The sequence below is a fragment of the Tursiops truncatus genome, chromosome X (genome assembly GCF_011762595.2).
Source record: "Tursiops truncatus isolate mTurTru1 chromosome X, mTurTru1.mat.Y, whole genome shotgun sequence".
Lineage (NCBI taxonomy): Eukaryota > Metazoa > Chordata > Mammalia > Artiodactyla > Delphinidae > Tursiops > Tursiops truncatus.
Window position 1 is genome coordinate 75,871,861 of NC_047055.1, and position 20,785 is coordinate 75,892,645.

At 36.5% G+C, this 20,785-nt stretch overlaps 1 protein-coding gene across 7 annotated transcripts in view; it reads right to left on the minus strand.

The window, feature by feature from the left end:
- Positions 1-20,785, minus strand: part of OPHN1 (oligophrenin 1) — a 615,628-nt gene that overhangs the window by 214,073 nt on the left and 380,770 nt on the right. For all 7 annotated transcript variants that reach the window (XM_073799243.1, XM_073799242.1, XM_073799241.1 and 4 more), the window contains one exon: positions 20,453-20,527. In XM_073799243.1, the coding sequence (XP_073655344.1) occupies positions 20,453-20,527 (75 nt within the window). The remainder of the gene's footprint in view (positions 1-20,452; positions 20,528-20,785) is intronic.

Here is a 20,785-nt window from a genome sequence, read left to right on the forward strand (position 1 = left end):
TTAAAAATCTTCCAACAGGAGAGGGGGAAGATGGCAGAAGAGTAAGACATGGAGATCAGCTTCCTCCCCACAGATACATCAGAAATACATCTACACGTGGAACAATTCCTATAGAACATCCACTAAATGCTGACAGAAGACCTCAGACCTCCCAAAAGGCAAGAAACTCCCCACATACCTGGGTAGGGCAAAAGAAAAAATAATAAACAGAGACAAAAGAATAGGGATGGGACCTGCACCAGAGGAAGGGAGCTGTGAAGGAGGAAAAGTTTCCACACACTAGGAAGCCCCTTCGTGGGCGGAGACTGCAGGACTCGGAGGGCGGAAGCTTCGGAGCAGCGGAGGAGAGCACAGCAACAGGGGTGCAGAGGGCAAAGTGGAGAGATTCGCGCACAGAGGATAGGAGCCTACCAGCACTTACCAGCCCGAGAGGCTGTCTGATCACCCGCCGGGGTGGGCGGGGGCTGGGAGGTGAGGCTCGGGCTTCGGTTGGATCACAGGGAGAGGGCTGGTAGCGTGAACACAGCCGGAAGGGGTTACTGCACCACGGCTAGCCTAGCCGGGAGGGAGTCCGGGAAAAATTCTGGACCTGCCAAAGAGGCAAGAGACTTTTTCTTCCCTCTTTGTTTCCTGGTGCATGAGGAGAGGGGATTAAGAGCGCTGCTTAAAGGAGCTCCAGAGATGGGCGCGAGCTGCAGATATTCAGCCCGGACCACAGAGACGGGCATGAGAGACTAAGGCTGCTGCTGCCACCACCAAGAAGACTGTGTGTGAGCACAGGTCACAATGCACACCTCCCCTGCCGGGAGCCTGTGCAGCCCACCACTGCCAGGGTCCCGTGATCCAGGGAAAAGTTCCCCGGGAGAATGCACGGCACGCCTCAGGCTGGTGCAGTGTCACGCGGGCCTCTGCCACCGCAGGCTCGCCCCGCATCTGTACCCCTCTCTCTCCCGGGCCTGAGTGAGCCAGGGTCCCTGAATCAGCTGCTTCTTTAACCTTGTTCTGTCTGAGCGAAGAACAGATGCCCTCCAGCGGCCTACACACAGAGGCAGGGCCAAATCCAAAGCTGAACCCTGGGAGCTGTGTGAGCAAAGAAGAGAAAGGGAAATTTCTCCCAGCAGCCTCAGGAGGAGCAGATTAAATTTCCACAATCAACTTGATGTACCCTGCATCTGTGGAGTACCTGAAGAGACAACGAATCATCCCAAATAGAGGAGGTGGACTTTGAGAGAAAGATATATTATTTTTTCCCCTTTTCCTGTTTTTGTGAGTGTGTATGTGTATGTTTCTGTGTGAGCTTTTGCTCTGTATAGCTTTGCTTTCTCCAATAGTCCTAGGGTTCTGTCCCTCTGTTTTTTCTTTTTTTAATTGCTTTTCTTAATAATTATTTTTCATTTTTTATATTTCTATATTCATCATCGGATGAATGGATAAAGAAGATATGGCACATATATACAATGGGATATTACTCAGCCATAAAAAGAAATGAAATTGAGCTATTTGTAATGAGGTGGATGGACCTAGAGTCTGTCATACAGAGTGAAGTAAGTCAGAAAGAGAAAGGCAAATACCGTATGCTAACACATATATATGGAATTTAAGAAAAAAAATGTCATGAACCTAGGGGTAAGATAGGAATAAAGACACAGTCCTACTAGAGAATGCACTTGAGGATATGCGGAGAGGGAATGGTAAGCTGTGACAAAGTGAGAGAGTGGCATGGACATTATATACACTATGCAACGTAAAATAGATAGCTAGTGGGAAGCAGCCGCATAGCACAGGGAGATCAGCTCGGTGCTTTGTGACCACTTAGAGGGGTCGGATAGGGAGGGTGTGAGGGAGGGAGACACAAGAGGGAAGAGATATGGGAACATATGTTTATGTATAATCATATATATATGATTCACTTTGTTATAAAGCAGAAACTAACACACCATTGTAAAGGAATTATACTCCAATAAAGATTTAAAAACAAACAAAAAAACTTGACAACTAGTAACAGAAAGTAGTGACATAATCTTCAAATAAAGGTCTCATGAAGAAAATAAAAGAGAATTATAGATGTAAATTGTACCTTACCAGTAATTACATTAAATGTAAATAAATTAAATACCAATGACAAAAACTGGCAGGATGAAGTACAAAAATATATCATCTAATGATATGCTGTCTACAGGAGACACACTTTAGATGCAAATGTTCAAACAGGTTAAAAGGAAAAGGATGGGAATAATACGATATAAATAGCAAACATATAGAGCCATAATGTTTATAATAATATCAGACAAAAGAGATTTAAAACAAAAATTGTCATTAGAGACAAAAAGGGACATTTTACAATGATAATTAGATCAATTTAACAGGAAGAGAGAACAATTGTAAACATAGGTGCATCTAAGCTCAGAGCCTCAAAATACAAGAAACATTTTAAAAATTCATGACTGATGTACAGGGTGAAATAGACAGCATAATAATAATAATTAGACACTTTAATACCCCACTTCAATAATTGATAGATTAACTAGACAGAAAATCAATGAGTATATCAATGAGTATATAGAAGACTTGAACAAAACTATCAAGCAACTTGACCTACCAGACATTTGTATAAAAACCCAATCACAGTAGATTACCTATTCTTTTTAAGAGCACACAGACTATTTTCCAAGATGGACCATATACTAGACCATAAAACCAGTATTAATAAATTTAATAAAATTTAAATCGTAAAGGTATATTATATGACTACAATGGAGTTACATTATCAAAATAAAGATAGAAATTTAGGAAATCCACAAGTATTTGGAAATTATATACTATATCCCTAAGTAATTTGTAGATCAAAAAATAATTAAAAGAAAATAGGAATTACTTATATCTGAATGAAAATAAAAATACAACATATCAACATTTATTGAACATTGTTAAACTGATGCTTAGAGGGATATTTATAATCTTGAATGCTTATGTTAGAAAATAATAAAAATCTCAGATTATTAATCTAAGCATTTATCCTAGAAATCTAGAAAAAAATACAAAATCAAACTGAATCAAGCCAAGGCAATAAAACAATAAAAATTAGAGCATAAATTAAAGAACTAGAAAAAGCAGAACAATCATAGAGAAAATTCATGAAACTGAAAGTTTATTCTTGAAAATATCAACAAATCCTTAGCTAGATTATGTAAGAAACAGAGAAGACACATATCACAAAAATAAGAAATTAAAGAGGAAACAATACCACTGACCCCTAAGAAGTTAAAAAGATTATAAAATTTAATTAGTAATTCAAAATTTTGCTATAAAGAAAAGTCCAGGTCCAGATGGTTTCACTGGTGAATTTTATCAAACATATAAAGAAGAATTAATGCCAATACTACAAAAGTTCTTCCAGAAAATGGAACACTTCCCAACTCTTTCTATAAGGACAGTATCATAGCAAAGCCAGAAAAAAGATATCAGAAGAAAGAACAAAATTATATACCAATATATCTTATAAATATGGATGCAAATATCTTCATCAAAATATTAGGAAAAGAAATCTAAAACATTTTAAAAGATTACACATTGTGACCAAGTGGGATTTATTCAAGGAATGCAAGATTTATCATTTGAAAATGGATTAATGTAACAAACCACATTCATAGGATAAAAGACAAAAAATATATGACCATCTGTACTTGACACAAACCAACATCCATTTATAATAAAAGCTATTAACAAACGTAGATTAGAAGGAAACTTCCTCAGCCTAATAAAGGACCTAATGGTGAAAGAGTAAATGCTTTCCTCCTCAGACTGGGAACAAGATGAGGATATCTACTCTTGTCTCTTCTATTTACCATAGGATAGAAGGGTCTAGCCAGTACTATGCAGCAAGAAATACAAATAAAAATCATCTACATTGGAAAGGAAGAAGTAAACCATTTTTTTTTTCACCAATTGCATGGTCCATGGTTACACAGAAGAAAATCCCAAGAAAACTATTAGAGCTAACACATGAGTTCAGTACAAAGTCACAGGAAACAAGATCAATATCCAGAAACCAGCTGTATTTCTATATATGAATAATGAACAATATGAAAATAAAATGAATAATGCAACTGCATTTACAACAGTATCAAAAAGAATGAAATATTTGGAAACAAATTTAACAAAAGGAGTGCAAGACTAACACACTGAAAATTACAAAACTTTGTTAAAAACATTAAGAAGATCTAAATAAATGGAGAAACATTCCATTTTCATGGACTGGAAGACTGTTATGCACTGAAGGTTTGTGTTCCTCTGAAAATTTACATGTTTAACTCCTAAACCTCAATGTGATAGTATTAGGAGGTGGGGCCTTTGGGATGCATTTAAGTCATGAGGGTGGAGCTCTCATGAATGGGATTAGTGCCCTTATTAAAGAAACCCCAGAGAACGCTTTCATTTCACCATGTGAAGATACAGTTAGAAGACAGCTATCTATGAACCAGGAACTGGGTCCTCACCAGACATCCCATCTACCAGCACCTTGATCATGGACATCCTAGCCTCCAGAACTGTTAGAAATAAATGTTTGCTGTTTTAGTCACCCAGTATATGATATTTTCATTATAGGAGCCCAAACTAACTATGACAGGAATTGGTAAAGAAGAATGGGGTGCTGCTGTAACAAATATCAAAAAAATATGGAACTGGCTATGGAACTGGGTAATGGGCAGAGGCTGGAAGAGTTTCTCAAAAAGTTAAATAGAAATTTACTAATTTACTGTATGATGTAGCAATTCCTCTCCTAGTTACCTACCGAAGAGAAAGGAAAATGTATGTCCACACAAATAACTGGACACAAATATTCATAGCAGCATTATTTATAATATTCAAAAACTAGAAACAACTCAAATGTTCATCAACTTAAGAATGGAAAGATGTAGTATATTCATACAAAGGAATACTGTTCAGCAATAAAAACAAATGAACTACTGATGCATAGGTATATTACAGATGAATTTCAAAAACATTATCTTAAGTGAAAGAAAACAGACACGACAGAAAACATATCATATGATTTCATTTTTATGAAATGCCCAGAAAAGGCCAATTTATAGAGACAGAAAGAAGTTTATTGGTTGCCTAGGGCTGAGGTTAGGAACAGGAATCAACTATAAATGCATCTGTGGGATCTTACTGGAGGGATAAAAATGTTCTATAACTGATTTATGGTATGGCTGCACCACTGGCTAAAGTTAGTAAATACCATTGAATTGTATACTTGAAATCAGTGATTTTATGATATGAAAAAAAATCCTGAATGAGTTTAAAAAACTGAACATATACACACCCTGTGAACCAGCAATTTCATTCCCAGATATATCTGTAACAATATGCATGTGTATATTCACCTAAAGGCATGTACAAGAATAATCAGAGTAGTGCTAACCACAAACTGGAAACAACCCTAATGTCTATCAACACAGAATGGATAAATATAATATGTTAATACCTTGTAATGCTATACAACATTGAGAAAGAGCAAACTACAACCACAAACAATGATAGAGATGAATCACTCAAACTTAATGTTGAATGAAAGAAGTCAGGCACAAAAGAGTATATAATGTATTATTCTATTTATATAAAAACAATAATAAAGAATATTAGTCTATACTGTTGGAAGTCATAATAATGGTTAACCTCTGTTATGGGGTTGTGACTACAAAAGGTCAGAAGGGGACTTCTGTATGCAGGTAATGTTCTATTGTCTTGATCTCAGTACTAGTGACACAGGTTTGTTCACTTTGTGAAAATTTATTGAGATTTCTGCACTTTAGTGCATGAATGGATATTTTTTAAAGTGTCCATTAAAATGTACATTTAAGATCTGTGTATATCTCTGTCCATTAATTGTACCTCAATTTAAAAATGGGTGAATAAGAGCCCAAAGCCTATTCTTGAATCACTGAAACCACATTCTTACTATCAGAAGTGGCGGACTCTTTTTTTCCTATTAAAGACACACTTTCTAACTATGCAGTTATATTCTTTTGTTATAGCCCTGTAATTTAAATTGTTATTGGACTTTGCCTTATGTGTTATGAAGATTACCTTTGGACTTATTCTAAAAATAGAACTTTAATATTTAGGATGAGAAAAAATTAAGCTCTGTCTTGCTAGGAATGATTCATCTAAAACCACAGAAACTATAAACTATTCAGAATCACGTGAAAAAATTAGAAATTCTGCCCTGAATAATGTAGATATAAGCATCACTATGTGTGAGATTGGTTCAACAATTAAAATGGAGAGTTTTAAAACAAACTTTATACTGTAAGCCTACTAATTATGTCACCTAAGTACATAAAAAAACCCAAACTGTCTTCTGAGTCACACACAAACTATTATTTTGCAAGGCAGTTATTTCAGTATATAATTGGTTATATGGTTAATGTATTTGGTTGGAAAAAAATTATAGCATGATTAAGAAAGAAATGTAACTATTTAAGCCAAAGCAGGGTTTTTCCTATTTAAATATCTAAATAAATATCTTTAAAAACTGAAACATTTTCTGTTCAAAATCCAGGATAGTAACTTAACCCAAATTCTGGCATAGAAAAAGGAGTTAAGTACAGTGACAATGTTGAACTTTACCTGAACCCTGTGATCCAAGGAAACAGGGATGTTTAAGAAATCACCCTCATCAATTTTGTGTCCAGAAGAACAACTAATTTCAAAGGACCACCCTGCCCTTGCATATAAGACACACCCCTGTCCTTCTGCAGAATTCACACAAAACTCATGCTGACTCCATTGCTTACCTACTTCTACAAAAACCCAAATTTCTTTCCTATTCTATGATATGTATTTGAGATATTCCTCATTAATAAAGGTTCTGGCTATTGCAAAAGCCTGAATAAAACCATCCCCTTAATTGTTTGGTGCATCTTGTCTTGGACAAAGCCACAGTAATCAAAACAGTGTGGTACTAAGAGAGTCGATTTTAGAACTTCTCATCACAAGAAAAAAAAAAATAACTCTGGGGAAAAAAACAGTGTGGTACCTGAAAAAAGACAGACATAGACTAATGGAAAAAAACAGAGAACCCAGAAATAAATCCTCCTATATGTAGTGAAATGGTTTTTGACAAGCGTATCAAGACCATTCATGGGGAAAGGACAGTCTTTTCAACAAATGATGCTAGGAAAACTGGATATCCACATAATATGAGATTCTTTATGGAAAGTTCCAGCAAAGCAAACTTTAAAAGGCCTATATAGTCAATTATCATTCTTGCTGCACTTATGTAAATAATCAAGCAAAATCTAATGAGACTACACTTATTTTCTAAACAAGAATCAAAAAGGGGGATGACTCTACAGAGATATTTTATGTTTCAATGGAAAATTATTGCACACCCATATGAGTCATTAGATTCTAGTCCTGTTCATTATCTTTGAGCTATTTTTTCACCTCTTGGTAAACGACATTTTACTTTCTATTTCATCAGGCTATAACTTGGACTGGATTCTGCCATCATGCACATTTTGTCAGTACATACCAAATTCTCAATTCTTCTAGCTTCCTTCAATATCTGGCTAACAACTCTGTAAATTAACATTTCCAATTTTTCCCACCCTCCTGACTTGGCATCACTTAGGACTAAAACTGCTCTCTTCCCAAAGTCCTGCAAGCTGAAGGTGGGCGGCTTGATAAAACCCTCAAAGAAATCACCACAACAGGTCATGTATAGGCAATCTTCACATACTGAGTTGCTGCTGTGTATCCCATACAGAATGCTTTGAGCTCAACACCTAGGAATCTTCTAAACTAGCTGGCCTACTGCTAAATCACAACAGATGGTTCAGCTGCTCCTTAATGAATGAAAGGTGACCAAATGGGAAATGGACTTGTATTGTTCAAAGGAGAAAAGAATGTCTATTCCACACAGGGAACTATACTCAAAGTCCTGTGATAAACCATAATGGAAAAGAATACGAAAAAGAATGTGTGTATATATATATATATATATATATATATATATATATATATATATATATATATATATAAAACTGAATCACTTTGCTATGTAGCAGAAATTAACACAACATTGTAAATCAACACTTCAATAAAATAAATTTTTAAAATAAAATAAAAGAATGTCTATTATTTCCTTGATCAACAGAAGGGACTGACAAAGACTCTTTCTTTAAATCTTTTTTTTTTTTGGCTGTGCTGTGTGGCATGTGAGATCTTAGTACCCCAACTAGGGAACGAACCCGTGACTCCTGCAGTGGAAGCATGGAGTCTTAACCACTGGACCACCAGGGAAGTCCGTGGACTCTCTCTTTGAGAAAACTTTAGTAAGGATCTTCTGAGACCTCTTCTCAAATAAGCTTCGGCTTTGGGCTTCAGTGTCTGTCCTTGCAGAATTCAGTTTTAACAAGAATCGCGTTAAGTATGCTTAGAGAGAATCTTCACACCCTTAATACCTGAAAATGTTCACCAATGTTCACTGCAGCACAATTTACAATAGCCAGGACACGGAAGCAACCTAAATGTCCATTGATAGATGACTGGATAAAGAAGATGTGACATATATATACAATGGGATATTACTCAGCCATAAAAAAATGAAACTGAGTTATTTGTAGCGAGGTAGATGGACATAGAGTCTGTCATACAGAGTGAAATAAGTCAGGAAGAGAAAAGCAAATATCATATGTTGACACATATATATGGAATGTAAAAAAAAAAGTAATAACGAACTAGTAGCAGGGCAGGTGTAACGAGACAGACATAGAAAATGGACTTGAGGACATGGGGTGGGAGGGCAAAGCTGGGGCGAAGCATCGACATACATACGCTACCGAACGTAAAACAGTTGGCTGCTGGGAAGCAGCAGCATAGCACAGGGAGATCGGCTCGCTGTTTTGCGATGACGTAGTGGAGTGGAATAGGGAGGATGGGAGGGAGGGTCAATATGGAGGGGATATGGGTACATGTGTATGCATATGGCTGATTCATTGTGTTCTGCAACAGAAACTAATACAATATTGTGAAGTAATTATACGCCAATAATGATCTACTAAAAAAATCTAGATAAGAACAAGAAAATAATAAAGAAAGAAATAATAACAAAAAAAACCCAAAAGTTAGCAGAAGGAAAGAAATCATACAGATCAGATCAGAAATAACTGAAAAAGAAATGAAGAACACAATAGAAAAGATCAATAAAACTAAAAGCTGGTTCATTGAGAAGATAAACAAAATTGATAAACCATTAGCCAGACACATCAAGGAAAAATAAAGAGTAGACTCAAATCAACAGAATTAGAAATGAAAAAGGAGAAGTAACAAATGACACTGCCGAAATACAAAGGAGCATGAGAGATCACTACAAGTAACTATATGCCAATAAAATGGACAACCTGGAAGAAATGGACAAATTCTTAGAAAAGCACAACTTTCCGAAACTGAACCAGGAAGAAACAGAAAATAGAAACAGACCAATAATAAGCACTGAAATTGAGACTGTGATTAAAAATCTTCCAACAAACAAAAGCCCAGGACCAGATGGCTTCACAGGTGAATTCTATCAAACATTTAGAGAAGAGTTAACACCTATCTTTCTCAAACTCTTCCAAAATATAGCAGAGGGAGGAACACTCCCAAACTCCTTCTATGATGCCACCATCACCCTGATACCAAAACCAGACAAAGAGGTCACAAAGAAAGCAAACTACAGGCCAATATCACTGATGAACATAGATGCAAAAATCCTCAACAAAATACTAGCAAACAGAATCCAACAGAACATTAAAATGATCATACACCATGATCAAGTGAGGTTCATCCCAGGAATGCAAGGATTCTTCAATATACACAAATCAAACAATGTGATACACCATATTAACAAATTGAAGAATAAAAACCATATGATCATCTCAATAGATGCAGAAAATCCTTTCGACAAAATTCAACATGGATTTATGATAAAAACCCTGCAGAAAGTAGGCATAGAGGGAACTTTCCTCAACATAATAAAGGCCATATATGACACACCAACAGCCAGCATTGTTCTCAATGGTGAAAAACTGAAAGCATTTCCTCTAAGATCAGGAACAAGACAAGGTTGCCCACTCTCACCACTATTATTCAACGTAGTTTTGGAAGTTTTAGCCATGGCAATCAGAGACGAAAAAGAAATAAAAGGAATCCAAATCGTAAAAGAAGAAGTAAAATTGTCACTGTCTGCAGACGACATGATACTATACATAGAGAATCCTAAAGATCCTACCAGAAAACTACTAGAGCTCATAAATGAATTTGGTAAAGTAGCAGGATACAAAATTAATGCAGAGAAATCTCTTGCATTACTTTACACTAATGACGAAAAATCTGAAAGAGAAATTAAGGAAACACTCCCATTTACCACTGCAACAAAAAGAATAAAATACCTAGGAATAAACCTACCTAAGGAGACAAAAGACCTGTATGAGAAAAACTATAAGACACTCATGAAAGAAATTAAAGATGATACAAACAGATGGAGAGATATACCATGTTCTTGGTTTGGAAGATCAACATTGTGAAAATGACTATGCTACCCAAAGCAATCTACAGATTCAGTGCAATCCATATCAAACTACCAATAGCATTTTTCACAGAACTATAAAAAGAAAAATCCACAATTTGTATGGAAACAAAAAAGACCCCGAAGAGCCAAAGCAATCTTGAAAAACAAAAATGGAGCTGGGGGAATCAGGCTCTCTGACTTCAGAGTATACTACAGAGCTACAGTAATCAAGACACTATGGTACTGGCAGAAAAAAAGAAATATAGATCAATGGAACGGGATAGAAAGCCCAGAGATAAACCCACGCACATATGGTCACCTTATCTTTGACAATAGAGGCAAGATTACACAATGGAGAAAAGACAGCCTCTTCAATAAGTAGAGCTGGAGAAAGTGGACAGCTACATGTAAAAGAATGAAATTATAACACTTGCTAACATCATACACAGCAATGAACTCAAAATTGATTCAAGACCTAAATGTAAGGCCAGACACTATCAAACTCATCGAGGAATACATAGGCAGAACACTCTATGACACAAAGCACAGCAAGGTCCTTTTTGACCTATATCCTAGAGAAATGGAAATAAAAACAAAAATTAATAAATGGGACCTAATGAAACTTAAATACTTTTGTACAGTAGTGGAACCCATAAACAAGACGAAAAGACAATGCTCAGAATGGGAGAAAATATTTGCAAACAAAGCAACTGACAAAGGATTACTCTCCAAAATATACAAGCAGCTCAATATCAAAAAAGCAAACAACCCTATCCAAAAATGGGCAGAAGACCTAAATAGACATTTGTCCAAAGAAGATATACAAATTGCCAACAAACACATGAAAGGATGCTCAACATCGCTAATCATTTGAGAAATGAAAATTGAAACTACAATGAGGTATCACCTCACACCAGTCAGAATGGCCATCATCAAAAAATCTACAAACAGTAAATGCTGGAAATGGTGTGTAGAAAAGGGAACCCTCTTGCACTGCTGGTGAGAATGTAAATTGATAGAGCCACTATGGAGAACAGTATGGAGGTTCCTTAAGAAACTAAAAATAGAATTACCATATGACCAAACAATCCCACTACTTGGCATATATTTTGAGAAAACCATAATTCCAAAAGAGACATGTACCACAATGTTCATTGCAGCACTATTTACAATAGCCAGGACATGGAAGCAACCTAAGTGTCCATCGAGAGATGAATGGATAAAGAAGATGTGGCACACATATGCAATGGAATATTACTAAGCCATAAAAAGAAACAAAATTGAAGTATTTGTAGTAAGGTGGGTGGACTTGGAGTCTGTCATACAGAGTGAAGTAAGTCAAAAAGAGAAGAACAAATACCATATGCTAACACGTATATATGGAATCAGAAAAAAAACAGTTCTGATGAACCTAGGCGCAGGACAGGAATAAAGACACAGATGTAGAGAATGCACTTGAGGAGATGGGGAGAGGGAAGGGTAAGCTGGGAAGAAGTGAGAGAGTAGCATGGACATATATACACTACCATATGTAAAACAGATAGCTAGTGGGAAGCAGCTACATAGCACAGGGAGATCAGTTTGGTGCTTTGTGACCACCTAGAGGGGTGGGATAGGGAGTTTGGGAGGGGGAAACAAGAGGGAGGGGATATGTTGATACATATATACATATAGCTGATTCACTTTGTTATACAGCAGAAAATAACACAACATTGTAAAGCATTTATACTCCAATAAAGATGCTTAAAAAAAAGAAAAAAGAAAAAAACATGAATGGGATGGGGAGAAGAATCAAAACTGAACTAACTACCGAGGTAAGAAGACCCTTCAGGAAAGCTGGATGTGATTATCTGGACAGCAAAGGAACAGCAGTGAGGGAGTGAGGAGGGCAACAGGAAGAACAAATAAAAGATGTCCTCAAATAGAGAAAAGGAGCTACAGTTCCCCTTTGCCCATTATCATCTACATGGTTTAAATGAAGAATTGCCTCTGATTGGGATTTAGGCATCTTTGAGAATTCTGGCCTCCATACGAAAAAAATAAATAATGACTTGCTAATTACTATCTGTTATGCCCAAATATTAATTACATGTCAGTTCAAATAACTTAATGGTACTAATGCTCTTTGTAGAGATTCATAGAAGCTATATTTTGTGAAATTATATAAGGTAGGAATTTTGTGCAATAGTATGAAGTAAGCCATATATGGAATAGTACCTGTTTCTGAGAAAAAGGAATTATTATGGGAGAGACATGCATGAAGAAATAATTTCAATAGAATGTGATAGGCGATAGGTACAAAAAATGTGTTCAACATTGGAAATTAGTATAAAAGAGTGAAACATTTATTGTTTTACTTTAATTCTGAGGTATAAAAAAATCCTTATTGCTAAATTTGTCCATTATTGATGGGTTTTATGCTTTCATTCATGACTTATTTGTTCTGTTCTCAATATTGTACAGCATTTTGTACAATTAAAAAACAACAGATCCAAAATGGAGTCTTTTATGCTAAGCCTCATGTCACCAAACTAAGACATAATTACAATTTCTGCTCTCCCAGAAATGCAATCTTAATCTGGTCAGTCAGGAATCACATGATCAACACTAGTTAAGGAATCTACCTGATAGATCCCTGTTACCCCCTAAAGGAAATTAACCTTGTAATAACCAACCCACTATTTTACCAGTAATATTTCCTTATTCCTGCTCCCCATTCCCTATAAAAGGCTTCATTTTGTACAGCTCCTTGGAGCTCCTTTCTATCTGCTAGATGGGTGCTGCCTGATTCAAATCAATTTTTGCTCAAATAAACTTTTAGAAACTTTAATATGCCTCAGTTTATCTTTTAACAGTAGATATACCCACCATGGAATGCAAAATTGTGAGTGCAAGTATAGACTGATCAACTCATGAAATCAATTTAGAACATGTATTCACATGATAGTGGGACTCGCTGAGGATTCTTATTCTACAAATGTGTTGGTTTCTAATTTTTGCTTTGTTTTTAATTGAAAAAGTATGTGGAACTTTGCTCAAAGTAACTGGCAATCAATTTCTTGTACCATTATTAGGGACACATGGGGAATATACAAATATGGAATTATAGCTGGATTTTGCTGTGGTCTACATTATGTTATTAGTTTGGGGATATTATTAGTTAATTCACTACAGCACTCATTCATTCCACAAATATTTCCTGTGTCAGCCACTGTGCTGCATACTAGATTCCTAGAGATTCAGGCATCTGGTGAAGAAACATAGATAGAAAAATGCTAGGGCATGTACTGTCTACCTGAGCATTCAGTAAATGCAATTTTCCCAGATGATGGCTAGGTTTGATCTAGGGAAGACTAATCTTTCATTTCTGATTATTTTGCTACTTGTATCTGGAAGCGTTTCCAATATGAGCTAATGGGAGAGATTTTATGGAAGCGAATCAATAGTCATAGTACATTAGAATAGAAAGCAAGGGAGAAAAGTGAACCCTCTTGCACTGTTGGTGGGAATGTAAATTGATACAGCCACTATGGAGAACAGTATGGAGCTTCCTTAAAAAACTAAAAATAGAATTACCATATGACCCAGCAATCCCACTACTGGGCATATACCCAGAGAAAAACACAATTCAAAAAGACACATGCACCCTAATGTTCATTGCAGCACTATTTACAATAGCCAGGTCATGGAAGCAACCTAAATGCCCATCGACAGACGAATGGATAAAGAAGATGTGGTCCATATATACAGTGGAATATTACTCAGCCATAAAAAGGAATGAAATTGGGTCATTTGCAGAGATGTGGATGGATCTAGAGAGTGTCATACAGAGTGAAGTAAGTCAGAAAGAGAAAAACAAATATCGTATATTAACACATATATGTGGAACCTAGAAAAATGGTACAGATGAACCAGTCTGCAGGGCAGAAATAGAGAGACAGATGTAGAGAACAAATATATGGACACCAAAGGAGGAAAGCAGCAAGGGTGTGGTGGTGGTGGGATGAATTGGGAGATTGAGATTGACATATATACACTAATATGTATAAAATAGATAACTAACAAGAATGTGCTGTATAAAAAAATAAAATAAAATTTAAAAATTAAAAAAAATAAAAGCATTGCTTAAAAAAGAAAAGAATAGAAAGCAAGGGATATGGGAAGAATGGGATAAAAGAACAAATGAAGAGAGATAAACAGTAGCCATAAACACCAGTGTCTATCACATACTAGGCACTCAATAAACACTGGGTGAATCAATGAATGAGATGGAGAGAATTGTAAGACTGGTCTAAAGAAAAGGAGGGTTTCCCTGGTGGTGCAGTGGTTGAGAGTCTGCCTGCCGATGCAGGGGAAATGGGTTCGTGCCCTGGTCCGGGAAAATCCCACATGCCGCGGAGCGGCTGGTCCCGTGAGGCATGGCCGCTGAGCCTGCGTGTCCGGAGCCTGTGCTCCGCAACGGGAGAGGCCACAACAGTGAGAGGCCCGCTTACCAAAAAAAAAAAAAAAAAAAAAAAAAAAGAAAGAAAGAAAAGGAGAAAAGTGTTGATAAGTCAAGACAGAAGGAGGCAGAAGACAATAAGACCTGTAAGAAAATGAAAAAAAATGGAGTTTAGACAGAGGAAATGAGGTATATACTCCACATCAGGAAAAGGAATAGCTTTACATTATCCCTAAGTTAATATATTTTCCTTACATGCATCGTAGAAATATATGAAAGATCTTGGTTCAAGAAACAGGCTATTTTATTCCAAGGGGAATACTGTGATTTCTCTTTTATACTGTTTTATGTCCTTGTGCTGCCAGCAGACATCAACAGGACCCTGTATCTGGGATATTCCAGAGGTTACTCTGAGAGGAAAATGTATGACTATGTCCATGAACTAAAGCTGCTGCAAGACTCTAAGCTCTGCGAGGAAAGGAATTTTTGTCTGCCTTGTTCTCTGCTGTGTACTGACCACCTAATACAGTGCTTAGCACATAGGAGACAAGGAAAATGTGCATCCTCTAGAAGCTGGAAAAGGCAAGGAAACAGATTATCTTCCAGAGCCTCCAGACGGAATCCAACCCTGCCAATATCTTGTTTTAGCTCCATAAGACTGATTTTAGACCTCTGACCTCTTAAACTATAAGAGAACAAATTTGTGTTGTTTTAAGCCACTATGTTTGTGGCAATTTGTTACAGCAGCAATAGGACACTAATGTGAACCATTCCCTGGTTCCTTACTCATGGTGAGATAACTGAAAGACTGTCCATATATCAGAAACCCAGCAGCATGGAGCAAGTTGGATGAGGGGGTTGCCAGATTCATATGTCAGCTTTAATTTATTTTCTGTACATTAAAATACCCCTGAAACAAAAATTCTTATCCCACCTTTCATATATTGAAAGAAATGCTAAGAAAGGGCAATATGTTCGTTGGGATCTAAAGATGAATTTGACCTCAGATATTCAGATCTTGAGAAAACAATAGAAAAAATATTCAGTCTACAAACTTTATTTCTAAAAGTTTCTGAAGTCAGCTTCAAAACTAAAGAAAAATAAGAAATAATTTTTAAAGGACAACATTACATATAGATGGTAAATTCTTTTGGCCTCCAGCAGTACTGGTTCAAAGGAAGCATAATCTGAGAATAATCAAAGTATCTAGGTTAGTAAGTATAGTCATGATTAATGTATAGAACCTACATGAATTTTTAAAATATATGTACACACACAGATCTGGATTTAGGAATAAAAGCATTTTGATATGTATTGAAAGTTAAAGATCCCCACTATTCTAGAGTATAATAAAAATTATTAACATATAGAATTGCTTTAAAGATTAATGCATAGAGTTCAAGTTCGGGGACTACTGAAGTGGAGTGTAACATGCTTTTGTTTTATTTGCTAATGAACTTCTTTCTCCTTCAGCCAAAGAGCTCATATAATTTGAAGTTGCTTCTGTTTAATATATACTTATTATCTTTTTGTCTAAATATATGTGAGTTTAATACTAAAGTTAAGTTTTCAGGTGCTGAATACTTTGCATTAAGTATGGCAATAAAAAATGTCTACTATCATCCATGTGTGCACGTTTCTACTCTATTTAACTCTCTACATATGATTATATTAGGTGATATTCCACTGGTTTCTGAAAATAAAATGTATTTTCTTCTAATAGCATGAATGTGAAAGGAGAAATTTAAATAACTAAATAACATCTTAGTGATTAGTTACTTCACTCACCATGCGAACTTCTCCTCTGTTTGGCTCAGTAGGCCTCTGTCATGGTAATAGTATTGTAGGAACAATGCTTTTCTGTGTATGGTTTCCTAGCTAGGTTCAACTTCATCAAGGACTTCTGTTAATATATCCAGTCTCTTTGCTCTCCATGCCCCATTTCACCCCTCTGCTCCAGTCATTGTAAAACACTTAGTCTCTGAAGCACAACATGATCTCAGAGTTCCATTGAAGGAACAGTTACTGAGTTACCACAATGTGCTAGGTACATTGGCATTATCATGAGCATAATTATGATTATCAAGATTACAATGATAACAGTAGGCATTATCATTAATGAAATGCCTATGACTTGGTAAAGGGTGAAGAAGCAGAACTCTTAGATGTGGTACCAAACTGCCTCTGAGGTAATCAAATTAGTTTCTCTGTGACTAAGGTAGTTTTTGATGGATCCAGCACAAGTGAAGACTATTCCTCACAGTTGGTAGGATCTATTAACATAGGGCATCATGCAACAATCGAGGGTAGGGGAGAACTGTGACTAACCAACCAACAGACTGATTGAAAAATAATTATTAATTGTGGATATATCCCCTTTGACTTAGTGTTATATTATATTTGCCAAAAAGACAGATTTTCAGGTAGGGGAAGTATGGAAGGCTCTAGTAAACAACAGAAGAAAGTCCACAGTCAAGTGTTATGGGAGATGCCATAGAGAAAGTAGTCTGCAGTCCGCAGATTGTTTGGGTTAAAAAAAGTGGCTGGAAGTGTCTTTTTGACTAGCAAAGAGCATGCGACCTAAGGAAAGAAGTAAGGAAAAGATATCATGCTGGCAAAAGGAAATGAATGCTCTTTCTCCTGGATAAATCATGGTGAGCCTACATGAAGCCAAGGCAGCCAATTCGTAGTGGTATGGGAAAAGATCAGGATAGGTCAAAAGAAGCAGGGCAATTTTGAGTATCTCAGTGAGAATCTCCAGAAGACGTAACACGAAAGAAGCTTAGAAGGGAGGTCTCTTTACATATTTATAGATTATATGCTAGCTGACAGACAGTCTTCTCCATAGAATGTAAGTCCCACAAAGGTAGGAAATATAAGTGGTGTGTTCAGTGTTTAATCTATAGCCCTGAGCGTAATGTCTGGCCCTTTGTAGATACTCAAATATTTGTTAATGAATAAATAAATGAATGAGGATCATCACCAGATTTAGAATTTATTAGATCTGGGACAGGGATCAGTGTTTACCAGTTTTATGCATACATAAGTAAATTAACACTGTTTTATAAAATACTTATAAATATTTTTATTCAGAATATAAATATTCTGAATGTAATAGACTATTGTCTATTTTTCAGATATTCTTATGAGTACTGATATTTGGAGACTGATGTTGAACACATGCACTACACCAGCCCAGCCACTTTCCATGATACTTTAACTGAATTGTACTGTCATGTGTGATTTGAATGAACCATTTCAGTCCTATTCAGTCCTGTAACAGAATCAGTAGAATGCCCAGCATGGTGGTTCTTTTAGCTTATTATACATCAGGTAGAAGAATGTAGTGATACTGGAAACAGAATTCTAAATAGTTCAATAATTTTTTAGAGACTAAATATCCTGGGCCATGCTGTTAACTGTTTTATATATGAAAAGTGTCCTTTAGCTTATAAAATGCAATGTAAATTGGCCAGGAATAACACAGCTTAAACTTTTAAAAGCCAACAGTGTAAAATGATAAAGAGAAACAGATATTGAGGTACCAATGATGTAATCCACAATGCAAAATCTCCATAACTGTTCTTACTGGATGCTGCAGCACCCTCAAGTGTTAATAGATTAGGATGTCAGGCCTGCAGGTTTGCGGAAGGTAAGGTATGCACCACAGAAAAGACCAAAAATATATGCTTTATCCAAACTGCAGCTTTCCACACTCAATTTGTTCTCTGACACTTTATGAGAACTGAGCTTACCAGATAGTTCACCATCATTCACAAAAGGAAGAAGAACAAGTTTTCAGGAAGAGATAAACAATGAGTTTAGTTTTGGACATGTAAAACATAGGTACCTGTGGAACATCTATGTACAGAGATCTTGTGCAAAAATTCCAATACTGACTTCCTCAGCCTTTGGAGCTTACTGCCTCAGCCATGATCAGTTTTGTCCACTTATCAGAGTGTGCTACACAGATATGATCATTCCAATGTGTGCCATGACCTAAGTATGTTTGAGAAGCACAGGTCCAGTGGGAAACTGAATCCATGATTTTAGAACTCATGAGATGATGTCTTGGACTAGTGATTTTTGAGTGCCGAAAGCAAAGAGGTGCTAGTAAAAACCACAAAGAGGAACTTCCACTCCTGGCCATGTTGGAGTAACTGGGACCAGACTTCCCTCCTGTTATAACAATTAGAACACAGGACAAAATATATGAAATAGCTGTTTGTAGTCATTGAACAACATACAGTATAAGACTATGACTCTGAAAGAGGGGAAAAAACAAGAATAAGCCCTACTATCGCCATAGCTTGCTGCCTGAAAACACTTTCTGGATGGTAGCATGGGGAGTGAGAGCTCAAGCTGAGCATGCAAGTCTTGCTCAGTTGAAGAGACAGAGATCAAAGTTCAGAGTTCAGAGAGGCTGAGGAAACTAGAATTTGCAGGGCAGAGTACCAGAGAAGAGGGAGCTATGTAAAAAAAGAACTGAAAACCCCTAGCTATGGGTCCCCTTGAGTCTGTTATTGAATATAAATCCTAGTGCCTAGGATGGAAATCCATTAGTCTAGGCAAAGAAATACCAAGAAGCTTTAAGCTGAAGAATACCCAGAACTCACACAAAGCTGGCAAATGTTTAAGTTCCAATAACTAAGAATGAAGAGACAAAAGAAGTCAGACCTTAGATGTAAGGCTAAACTAGCTAGGAAAGGATACTTTATATCTATCCTAACAAGCTTAAAAATAATCCTCAAATGGATAAAGCTGCTCCACAAATAACTGCCTGCAATACAAAATTCAACACTCTTAAAAAGAAGTCAACGAAATTGAAACACTCAAGTCACAATGTCCAGTGTCCAACAAAAATTACTAGACATATGTATAAAAGAAAAATGTGATCCATAGTCAGGATAAAAATCAATCATTAAGAAAACATGTAGAGGAAGAAATGAAGCGGGGCAAAGACAGCATGCTGGGAAATACTCAGACAAGATTTAAAAGGTAAGAAAAAGAAAAAGGACCTGACAAGAGTCACTTGAAAGGAATAATACAAGATGTTAGAAGAATCAAGAGACCATTGAGTCACAGAAGTCATGTAGGGAGAAAGTTTAGAAAAAGAGAGAGTGGTCAACAAGGATATCAAGCAAAATAGAGACTGAAAAGAGTCCACTGGATTTCACAAGAAGGTGCCTTCTAAGCCTGGCCAGAGTAGTTCCAATGGAGAGGTTAGGGTAGAATCCAGATTGCAAAGGGTTTGAGGAGTGAATAAGATGTTTCAAGGCAAGATGGTCTCTGACGCAGGATAGGCAAATAAATGTACATTTTTGTATGTTTGAAAATATTTTAAAAAATATATTCTACAACCTTCTTTAGCAATGTCTCCTTTCTCTTATAGCCACATTTCTTCCTAATACACAGACAACTCCCAAAAAGAATTATGAAATAAAAATTGTTACCAAAAAAGGCATTCAGCAACTTCTGAACCTGAATATTGCTGCCCACGGTACGGTACAATCCCTCTGTCTTGATCCCTAGGGAAAGAAAACCAAGTCAGTTTTATTTATATAACTAGAGCTTTCATCTCCCTCAGGGTAGAGAAAGTAGGTACTTACACAATGGAGTCAGTTCAAACAGGAAAGGGTCTCCCTACTCTCTCCAATCTCTCCAGCCCTCCCCTGCAATAGGGGAACAGTCCTGAAACATCTCTGCAAATTATTCTTTTCATACTTCCATTTGGATTGTACCAAGCCCTTATTAACCTGAACAGAAAAGAACACACTCTATAGTAA